The sequence below is a fragment of the Anguilla anguilla genome, chromosome 11 (genome assembly GCF_013347855.1).
Source record: "Anguilla anguilla isolate fAngAng1 chromosome 11, fAngAng1.pri, whole genome shotgun sequence".
In the NCBI taxonomy this organism is placed as follows: Eukaryota; Metazoa; Chordata; class Actinopteri; order Anguilliformes; family Anguillidae; genus Anguilla; species Anguilla anguilla.
This window is the reverse complement of record NC_049211.1, coordinates 38,023,409-38,035,260: the sequence shown is the minus strand read 5'-3', so window position 1 is coordinate 38,035,260 and position 11,852 is coordinate 38,023,409. Positions and strand designations below refer to the sequence as shown.

The 11,852-nt window shown below is 43.7% G+C and overlaps 1 protein-coding gene across 1 annotated transcript; it reads right to left on the bottom strand.

Annotated features, from left to right (window-relative positions):
• Positions 1-11,852, bottom strand: sypa (synaptophysin a). The gene is made up of 7 exons (XM_035380579.1): positions 11,722-11,852; positions 9,318-9,383; positions 3,437-3,561; positions 2,880-3,075; positions 2,538-2,729; positions 1,684-1,995; positions 1-1,024 (listed from the first exon to the last, which is right to left on the bottom strand). The coding sequence occupies exons 1-6, from the start codon at positions 11,737-11,739 to the stop codon at positions 1,702-1,704; spliced, it is 891 nt and encodes a 296-aa protein (XP_035236470.1). The 5' UTR covers positions 11,740-11,852; the 3' UTR covers positions 1-1,024; positions 1,684-1,701.

Here is an 11,852-nt window from a genome sequence, read left to right as displayed (position 1 = left end):
TGAAACTTTAAAAGTGTTTTTATCTTTTTTTGAATTTCACCATTGAAGAAAAAATTTGCACACAAACACTAGAGGAGCACAGCAGCAGTCGTGGAACACCGCAGTAAGAATAAATATCAGTGTTCGTCATGCTAATTACGGATATCACCATCGCACGTGCCTGTGATCTTACATGGCAGACATCAGTAGCTTCCTGCACAGACAGCTCACCTTGATAAGATAATTATATGACACAAAACACGGTTTGTTAGCATGATGCAAACAACAGGCAGAAACAAATAAGCATAAACAAGTGCATTCTAATAAGTAAATAAGTTAATTGTCTTATGTACTTGGTAGCCTTAGTAACTCTACCCTTACCACCCCATACCCTCTGCAATAGAAAAATGTCAAATCTAATTCTAAATAAAATCCAGAACACCAGAATTGTACAAGAGCTTTCGATAATTTAAAATGAACATATGCCTTGAATAACAATAAATAATAAAAAAACAAAAAGTTAAGTAGCAAAATGAAATAAAACAACATAATTTAACTGCAGGAAGAGCTGACTGCTGAAAATAACTGCATTTTGGCTGAATCATTACTGGAATCACTAAGCTCCTAACCAGAACTGAAATACAGTAGAATAATGCCCTACATAACAATACTAGTATATATATATTTATAAGATTTGTTATATTGATATTTATACAGCACAGACAAATACATTCTCTCAAGTTTATTATTACTATTATCAATTTTATTCATTTAAAATCTCTATTTTTTTTGTCTTTTTGGTACTGTGTTCAAGTTATTCTTTGTGTGATCAATCTTTTGTTTTGCTTTTTTTCTTTTGGATACACCACAATAATAAACAGCACATTGAATATCCCTATCCCTGGAGTCTTTATCTAAGCCCCGCCCTACCCTCCCTCCCTCTTGTTATTGGCAGACAGACACACAGACAGACGTACGGGGAGAAGTGTGGAATTATGGGAAGGCCTCAGGCACGGCTCTGCCCAGTTCCACTGCCGTTCTCCTCCTGTCGAGAAAGACAAGCAGAGTTTCTGCAATGATGAGAGAACAAAGCTTCGGCTTTTTACAGGGCAATGCACATGCTAACTGCATTGCCATTCAGAATGGATGAATATTAACATACAACGGGTATATTTAGCAAATAAATGTGATCATTTCAATTCTTATTTTGAAAATATATTTTACATCCAGAGAATGTACTAACTTAAACACAAGATTAAAACATAAAATACCCAGAAACTTTGAGGAAACCTATACATTATTTAGCTTTAATGTTTTAAGTGCTGAGTGCAGTGCTTTGTTGGGTTGGTGGGAGCAATCTGCTGTGTTGGTCAGTGATATGCTGGCCAGGGGTAATGGTCAGTGCTCTACTGGGTCAGTGGAAATGGGCTACTGTGTTGATTAGTGGTAATGGTCAGTGCTGTGTTGGGTCAGTGGTAATAGTCAGTGCTATGTAGAGTCAGTGGTAAGCGTCACTGAGGTGTTGGGTCACTGGGAATGGCCAGTGCTGTGTCAGGTCAGTAGTAATGGTCAGTGCTGTGCTGGGTCAGTGGTAATTGTCAGTGCTGTGTTGGGTCAGGGCTGTGTTGGGTCAATGGTAATGGTCAGTCCTGTGTTGGGTCAGTAGTAATGGTCAGTGCTGTAATTGTTCTGGCAGTTACTCACCAGGGCTGGCTGTCTGGCTCACATCTGGTTTGAGAAGGAGGTTGGCGCCCCCTGCTGGACATATCCTCCTTGTCCGAATTCCCCACCCTGATTGTACCCGCCCCCCTGCTGGCTGTAGTCTGGCTGGTAGCCCCCCTGGGAGCTGGCGTAGGGGTCCTCCTGGACATACCCCCCCGGCTGGCCGAAGGACTCGGGGGCAGGCTGCTTCTCCTGGGCAGGGGGGGCGCGCATGAAGGGAGCGACGATGCCCGTCTCTTTGAACACGAACCACAGGTTTCCCCCCCACAGGATCAGATTCAGGTAACCAAACACCTACGGACAAGGTCAAAAGGTCAAAGGCAAGGAGATTAGATTAGAGCTCATTCATTTACAAATGGAAAAACAGACATGATGTTAGACGTGGCTTCTGCTATAAGGATCAGGGACCTTTCACAGTGAACAGAAGACTTTTGGGGTTCACTGCAGATGTGACACCTCCGATCCAGTGTGTATGTGACACCCAGGATCCAGCGTGGATGTGAGACCCACGATCCAGCGTAGATGTGACACACACGATCCAGTGTGGATGTGACACCCAGGATCCAGCGTAGATGTGACACACACGATCCAGCGTAGATGTGACACGCACGATCCAGCGTGGATGTGAGTCCCACGATCCAGCGTCGATGTGACACACACGATCCAGTGTGGATGTGACACACATGCCACACTACGGACTCAAGCTTTACAATAAACAGCGAGCAGCACGTCTACGGCCGCTCAATTTTCGAACCGCGTTACCGAAAACGCGAGCACGACGGGCCGTCTCGCGGCGGGGGGGGGGGGGGGGGGGGGGGGGGGGGCGGGGGACTCACCGCGGAGGTGTTCAGGCCGGACATGACGGGGTCGTGGACCTCGCGGCACTGGTTCTCCACCTTGCCGCAGGCAGGGATGAGGGTGACCACGCGCTCGGGGTCGGTGGCCGTCTTCACGTCCGACAGGCCCTTGGCCCAGGCGGCCGAGCTCACCAGCCACATGAAGGTGAAGAAGCAGGTCACCCCGAAATCCTGCCGGGACAGACGGGGGGGGGGGGCGGGGCCGCCGGCCCAGAGAGATGCGTTAGAGACGACCGGACGTCACCCCCGTCGACCCAGCGTCAGGAAGGGGCGGGGACGAACAGAGCACCCAAACCCAAACGCGACGGGGATTTCACTCACGATCAGGGGCGCCTTGTTGTTCTCGCGGTATTTCTCGAAAGCGAAGACGTAGAAGGCCAGCGCCGCCATGGAGTAGAGGAAGGAGAAGACGCCGATGGTGACGAAGAACTCTGCCGAGGAGGAGTAGTCTCCCACCAGGAACTGCCGCTCCTGCCCCCCCGTACAGGTGGGGGCGTCAAAATACACCTGGTGCAGCCTGCAAAACGCACACAGACAGACAGACAGACAGAGGTTACAATGGATTACAATGGCACCACTGACCTGAACACGCCAAAGCACAGACCTGAACACACACACACCGCTGACCTGAACACAGAAACACAAACAGCACCCCCCTGAACACAGAAACACTACTGACCTGAACACAGTAGACACACGAACAGCACTCACCTGAACACGCACACGACTGACCTGGACAAACACCACAGACCTGAAGACAGAAACACTACTTACCTGAACAAAGACACACGAACAGCGCTCACCTGAACACGCACACGACTGACCTGGACAAACACCACAGACCTGAAGACAGAAACACTACTGACTTGAACACTCACCGGAAGGGGTACTGAAATTCCACCTCGATGTTCAGGTTGCTGTCGCTCCTGTTCTTACACTCCACACTCATCTTAAACATCCCAGAGTAACTGCCGCACGTGGCAAAGGCAAAGATAGCAAAGATCTGAGAGAGACAGAGAGAGATTTTTATTGAAACTGTAGCAACGTCTACCGTCACTGCACACACACTCACACGCACACACACACACACACTCACACAATCATTCTGCACCCAATGAATTGGCATGAACAATCGCCATCATTCCACAGATGGAGATATAGTTGTGGGTCAGTCTGTGTGTGTGTGTGTGTGTGTGTGTGTGAATGCGTTCGTGTGTGCGTGTGTGTGTGTGTAAGTGCGCGTGTGTATGTGTGTAAGTGTGCGTGTGTGTGTGTGTGTGTGAATGCGTTCGTGTGCGTGTGTGTGAATGCGTTAGTGTGCGTGTGTGTGCACATGTTTATTTTGTTATAAAATGTTTTAAAATACCCAGAGGATTGGCGTTCTTAGAGCACAAACATCAGAGAGAAGACTATCGGAGAACAGAGTGAAGAACGAGCTCACATAAAGTACATTTATTTAGCACAGTTTAGTCAGAGAATCAGAAGTGTGATTTCATGACATGAATTATAAAGACTAATAACCCATTTTATTAGATAATTGCTGAATAAATTCATATTTGGAACCTTTCATGCCCAAAATGAATTAATCAACAAGGTAGATCTATCAGCTTAGAAGCTACTCAGAAACACATTATTTTGCATCAGTTGTATTCATCAACATTTTCAGTCTTTACGATATCAATGATAAAGTAAAATTTGACACACATTAAAAATATAAAGTAGCTAGAGCTGAACTGTCTTGAAATCACGGTCAAGTGAAGTTAGGTCACATCTGGGGATTTTCAAGACCAGGCTTGATATGGTGTTACATACTATGTAGTCTATAGGCAATCAGAGCACTAATGAAAATGGTGAGCTTTGTTGGGCTGAATGGCCTGTTCTCGTCATTATGTTATGTTATGCTGCTGTGTTATGTTATGCTGTGTTATGTTAAATGCATAATTTACATATCTACCTTGGGCAGTGGCTTATGCCTTTGAAAGAGCCAATAAAAGGTGAAGTCCACAAAGCATTATCAGAGTTCACAGTCAAGGGTTGAAATGTTTTTAATCAATAATATTATAACATATTTTACAGGTTATATAAACAGAGGTATTCTGTCCTGTTCAACATCGTTTGCTATTTTCCATCCGATAAGCACTGGCAGAGAAACTGTACAAGTCTTGGGCAGATACAGCACAGGCTGAGGCCTATCCTGAACTCTGGCAGGCCTCGAGCGGAAAGCAGAGCAGGAGCATGGAGCTCAATGGTGGAAAAGTAAGCTTGCTGCAGTTTCTCTGGGAGGGTACAAGGGATCGCTGTAAGTAATGCTATTTCAGTACGGTGTTGTGGGCGGCAGTGTAGCACACTGAGTAAGGAACTGGGCTTGTACCCGAAAGGTCATAGGTTCGATTCCTGGGTAGGACACTGCTGTTGTACCCTTGAGCAAGGTACTTAACCTGAATTGCTTCAGTGCATATCCAGCTGTATGAACGGATGCAATGTAAATGCTGTGTAAAAGTTGTGTAAGTCACTCTGGATAAGAATGTCTGCTAAATGCCTGTAATGGAATGTAATGTAATGTAATGTAATGTAATGTAATGGTCAGCAAAGCTAGTCTTTCTGCAGGAATTTGATCAGTAAGACCCTTACAACTGGATCCAGCGTGAAGTATTTTCCTGACTGGATTGCCTCTTTATTACAAGACATGGGTGGGCTTTTCCCATTCATGTCATTTCCGGAAGTATTTTTGCAGCCTGTGGCCGTAGGCAGCAACTTAACCTGTACCTTGGATGTACCAAAACTGAACAGTTAGTCAGAAGTCCCAAATCTTCTCAGCAGTGATTTGGAGGAAACAGCCGCCAAACTGTTCGAGTAGCAGTTCGGAGCGGAAGCGGCGGATTGGTTAATTTCTCCCGTGAGGCGCACGTTGCGCTAACAGGAGCCCACGCGTTTCCCGAAGTCTGGACTTTCCCAGCATTCCTTGCAAAGGATTGCGTTCCAGGCCTCCGATGCACGCCTTTCTTTTCCGCATTGGCGATAAAGTCGGCCACGCCGTTCTGTGCAACACTCTGCTCAGCAGGGGCCGAACCCCAGCATTCCCAACCTAACGCACACACAGCTTTGGTATTACAATGGCGATGGACCGTGTGGGTGCTCCAGGCAGTCAGCTGCCCGTGCACCCTGAGTCGTGGGCTGTCCAGTCACATGCTCACTCATGCAGCATCTACTAGGAAGGACGTGCTGTGGAAGACCACTGCCAGCAATACTTAGCCCCTGAGAGTAGCCTATTTAACACCATGGACAATAAGGAAAAGTAGCTGGTGTAGCATAGCACCAGGGTGCCCTGCAGAAAAACAGTTAGCCTTGGAGGGGGGGAGCCAGCTTTATATGGCAAACTACATGCACATGTTAATAGAGCATTTTTATCAAACACTCACTATACTATTTACAGAGCTAAACAGTATCAGTAGCAGAAGAATAGTATGTTTTCCCAAACATAAATACAATTATTTGCAATACCACAACAACCCACGACTTTCTTTAAAACCACATGCATTATGGGTAGCTGCACACCAATCTGGCTCTCTCACAGAACGTTTGCCTCCAGTACTCCACTTCTCCACTGAAGGACTGTTAATTCTTAGCAACATGCAGTCAAATATGTCCCAAGCAGCCTGTTTCACAAGTCTGTCTTTATCTAATGATAAAGAACTACAGAAATGAACACGAGCTGGCATTTCAAATTACAGTTCTCAAAATAAACTGCACAAATCACACATAGCTTCATGTGTTCATTGCTGAAAGGTAATTATGTTTACATTTATTCCATTTCTTATGGACACATCTCATCCAACAGCTTTTAAGCTAGTCATACCAAACGTATCTATCCTCAACTTCCTTACACCTCTTTGCTTGCATTTTTCAAAACTATATTATTTATACTTTTTAACCGAGCTTATTAAGATTTTTAAAATGGTTACCATTTATTCAACATACTTCAGAATTCCAAAATTGGATTTTAAACAAACAAGTTACCATGGTAGCCCAAAGAATTCGAGTGGTGCTGTATGCTAATGCTCATAGTAGCTAAAGCTGGTTAACTACATTTCAGATATATACATAAGTCTATACTTCTGTGTAAGTAACACATTATTGACCCCTTGGGGTAGTTTGTCCTCTGAGTTTGACCCAACCGGAACAATGGGCAGCCACAGTGCAGTGCCTGGGGACGAACTCCACTTCTGAGGCCAATGCCGTGGTCAAGGGCAGTGGCAGGCGTATACCTAACCTGACAAGCATGTAGCCGACTGGCAGAGCATAATAACATATATAAGTATCAACTGACCAACTGCTTGCCATATACTCGCTAGTGTAGCTAATTAAGCATGAGCCTCCTTAGCAGACTATTGTAATTAGTAAGCTATTTTAACAGGTTGCTTGTTACATAACTTGCAATTAAGCTAGCTAGCTAATCAGACCAGTTTTTGGTAAGGTACCCACCTTCTAAGTAGACTCTGCATTGTCCACCCACTCTGCCGCCCATGGTAATTCTCCACAAAGTTTCTTGAAATGAGTGCCATTGAAATCAACTGATCGCTAGCTAAAACGTAAAAGCCTTCTTGAAGAGCTGTCAACCTGGAGCAAAGCGAATTCTCACAGGAAACTTGTGAATAGCTAGCTGCACACATTCTCCAGCAGTCTGCATTCTCACACTCATCTACAATGGTGGCAACAAAGAAGACACCACCCAAAAACTCACTGATGAATACACAGAGCAGTGGGCTTTCACGAATATTCACCTAGATCTCTGAGTTTTACGCACACTGCACACACTGCGGATCTGACGCCGGTGTGCAGCACAGCGTGTTAAGCAACATACACGAGCACGATAACGCATCGAAAACATGACAGAAACGTCAGGGTAGTTTGAGAGAACAGACCCGTTGGCCGTTTTTAGTCCAACAAAAAGTCAAGACGAATGCATTTTTCCCCAGTTTTAGGAAAACAACTCGCCCACTGGCTTGGCAGCTCACATTGGTTGCCTCACGGAAGCAGTCATTCCGGACCATAAAAAGGAGAAACCTAGAAACATTAGCAACAACCCCCGCAGACTTAACAACCAGGGAAAACACCAACCTTCAGATACACAGGACTCAAGAGCCTGTGACTGACCACACTGTGGACCAATCACGGTGGACCAATTCACTCATTTCAATTAAATCTACGATGCTGGCTTTTCAGTGGCTTAGATTGAAAAATTTCTTCATTTAATGAAAATTATGAAACGTCTAAGTATATTTTTCTAAACCAAAATGTGGTGCATGTGAGCATATCCATGCTGTTTGGAAAAACTTTGCAGCTGTAACCCTGGCAAAATTAAACCCTCCCACCCCCAGGCAGGACTTCTAAAAAATTACTTAACCAGGTAGGTGAACCGAGAACTCAGTTCTCCTTCTTTCCCATGAGGACCTGGGGAGTCAACGTGGGTAGCAATGAAAGGGATTGTATAGCCAATCAGATTTAGGGGTGATTGGTGGCTAGCTGCAGAGCTAGTTTTGTGTGAATTTGATCAGGATGCTTATTCAGAATGAGCCATGGAATCTTTATGAGTCAGGACTGCAGTTCAACATCGCCCCCCCAAGGGAAGGCACCTCCTACAGGACAGTGTCCCCATCACAGCGCTGTGACATTGTGTTTGCTACTTAGCCCACCAGGACCTGCTCTGGCAACAACTTAGTTTACACAGATCTCCCGTTCATGTTCTAACCAAAGCCACACCCACTTAGCATCACCACTTCAACATGAGAAGGCCTGGTGGTAGGGCTGCCAGTTACTGCATGCAGCTCTAAAAATATCCACGGCACTAAAAACATAAAGCTATGCCCAAGCCATGTCTCAATGCAATATTTAATGTAAAAAATACAGCTCTATATTGATAACTAGAAATATTTGCATATTTCATTTAAATCTCATCTGAGGAGCCTCTGTCAGATCACATGATGTCACAGGTGTCCACTTCCTGTTAGATCACATGATGTCACAGGTGTCCACTTCCTGTTAGATCACATGATGTCACAGGTGTCCACTTCCCTTACCCCTTCCATAGAAATTTTGACAAGCTTTGGAAAAAATTCAAGCTCATGGTAAAAAATGTCTAAACTGACAATTGAATACTTTATTTACAAAAAGGTTTGAATCTTTAACAAGAAGGACCATTTAATTATGGTATGGAACACCACTCCTGTGAAATTGATCTCCAAAATTTAGGCAGCAATCCATCAATTCAACTCTAAACACACATTCAGCATAAGAGCAGTCACACAAAACAGTGTAATATACATTATGGCATCTATCAAAATATTTTTTGCATTTACAAACCAAATGCATATTTGATATATAAAGATGCTTCAATGATTAGAAGTGGTTAATTTTCGCAAAAATATTATTCTTGACCAGTTCCCAATCTTGTGGAAATTTCAGATTTGGTGGCTACAGCTAAAATCGTATCCGTGTCTATGCACCAGATCTATCATTGTTATTATTATTATTATTATTGTTATTATTATTATTATTATTCATGGTCAGGGGTGCAGGCGTAAAGGTGCTGTACTGTTGTTCAGTCCATACACACATTAGGCCATCAGTCTCTCAGTCTCTGGAAAATTTCACGGCGGATTATAACTGATGTGCCTCCGTACACATTGTGCTTCACACATAAAGGCCATGTTCATTCACCTTTGTTCCTATGAGCCACCTGGCTTCTCCATTTTGACTTACCCATTCCAGGATCTTTATGAACCCCAGGGGTACTTTGAGAATACGGAACTGCCCAGTGGCAACCAGCTGTCAACACACAAAGGAACAGTTAACACAGGCTTAGTACTCACGCTAAAGAGTCTACAGTGCTTCCAGTGCTGTCGGTTATTTTAATTAATCAGGGGCAGACAGTACAAGCTGATCTGTTTTGGGAGTTATCTGCTATCTTTGGTTATTAATTATTATACAGTATAATTAGTGATGATTACTTGATCAGGTATTTTTATACAGTTATGAACCACATCCTAATATGGCAATTGCATTCTTGGTTAAAAAAAAAAAAAAAAAAATCTACCCCTGGATCATAAGGTATTTTGCCACAGTATGTAATTGCGACACTAAAAAGGAGATGCGCCTAGATTCATTGATAAAAAGTTACGTTTCTTGACATTGTACAAAACGCGTCATCTTTGCAAATTGGATTATTTAAACAATAGTCATCCAATGGCACGTGAAAGGTAGTTTCAACAAACCTTTTTTGTGGAGTTCTCTCGAATCACGTGATACCAACCTCCCTACAAAATGGATTTTGGAAGCCCCTGTCAAGTTTTCTGTTTGGGGGTAACAGCGAATGGCCATGTTCCCATATGTATAGCCTACTTGCAGTTCGGAACGCAGTCATGACACACAATAAACGACCTTAATTGTTATGCGTCCAAACTGGAACACAAGTAACCAATAAGGGAACACAGCCATTGTTTCTAGCGCTCCAGGGAACATTTGCTGCAACATTCAAATACGTAGGTATTGATCAAACGAAGGAAAAAAAAACAAGAGTATACGTGGAACAAACTGCGGAGCAAAGGAGACTGAAACCCTAAGAGCACTGAGGGAAGTCAATTATACCAACTCGGCGCTATAATAGGCTTTTAACTTGAAATGCCTCCTTGTATTATGGCTTCTGATGCAGCCAAATAGGGTGAAAACGATATGAATGCCTTGTGTGAGATACGGGCAGACATAATGTGAACATACACAACAACACGGCTGTGAAGCGCAGCTGTTCACCCATCTTCTTTATTGCGTGCACTTGGGTGCGGTGCAGCTAGAGATACACTATGTGACAGCAATTTGCGACAGCCCTGCAAAGCAAACTGATTTGTTGCCATTTCCATTACATTAAATTAATCGCAACTGCCGATAAGTAATTTGTCCTTAGAACACAATATAAAATTAAAATATTTGGTCCTAATTTTCGGTCTGAAATGATCATACCGTACGCTACATTCACAGGTTTAGGCAGAGAAGAGATAATAATAGCCAGTCTAATGGAGCGGAGGGACTCGGACAAAGCTGTTTCGCCATCGCGACCTTTACATAATAAATTACACGCGCCCTCCGTGCAAGTAACACAAGTATATTTCCAATGATTTATTTTCTGCTGATTCAAGTGTGGTTGCCGTCGCTAGCAAGGTGTGGTGTAATACGACGCCAAGAACCCTACGCCTCAGGTTTATTCGTCTAAACCTATCAGCATCACTCGTTATTCTCATCACCTCCATTTATCCGTTACCCTCTAGTTTTAAAGATAGATGCGAAAATAACAGTGGCGATATAATACAGTTTAAGATGACACATACGACATAGCTCGCTAATTATCGCATTAGTGAAGACACTGTATTACCTAAAAAATCATTTCCATTTATTACCCCCTGCACAAAGCTAAATTTCCCATCCCCCATCTGAATACCACACCGACAGTCTGCATATTTTAATCCGACCGATGGTGCAACAGGCCTACCTGAATTCAGAAAATTGGCATTGGAAATATTTCAAAATATTAATTTGAGAAGGATAAATAAATATGAGCTGCCATTTTAACGTGGAATCGCAACCATTACACAGGCCTACATGTTCCAAATCTGACAGTACTTCACGTATTCTGTTTACGTGGTCTAAATGTAGGCATAAAATACACAAATAGTATTTTTATACAACTAACCACAAAAGGTCTTGCATATAAGTCCGGTTATATTCAATGCGTTGCCCTGCACCATACCACAATTATGACTGTGGTATGTGTCAACAACGTTACTACTCGTAAATATTTATTTTGTCATTAATATAAATGATGTATGCTGTATACTATTACGCGGTTATCTTGGTCCAATATTGGCAAGAATCGTTTAAAAATCACACGTTTTGCAGGTAGCTTTGTATTGCGGCGTTTTTTCTCCTCATCGGATCTGACGAACACGAACACCAGCTCTGGCGCTCTTCAAAGAGCTGCATTCTGTTAAAGCGCAGTTTCCCCTACCACGCTAAGACCCTTTTTTAAAACCAACAATTATTTATTAGGCTATGAGCTGTGGTGCTTCTCACAATAAAATGCATATATACTGTAATTTGTTTTTCGAAGACCTACCTGGTTTACGGTTTCCATCTTGCTCGCAGATAGAGGACCAGTAGAATACGGGGAGGGGGCGTCGCATTCGGAACAGCTGTCGGTGGGCGCAAGACAAGGAGACGGGAACAGCGTTATTGCGTCACGAAGTG

What these genes read in the sequence shown, in the direction of transcription:
- sypa (XM_035380579.1), bottom strand. An exon ending in TCATAAAGATCCTGGAATGG is followed by an intron (nt 3,562 to 9,317) that starts GTAAGTCAAAAT and finishes TGTCTCTCTCAG; the next exon opens with ATCTTTGCTATCTTTGCCTT. An exon ending in CCGGCCTGAACACCTCCGCG is followed by an intron (nt 1,996 to 2,537) that starts GTGAGTCCCCCG and finishes CCTTGTCCGTAG; the next exon opens with GTGTTTGGTTACCTGAATCT.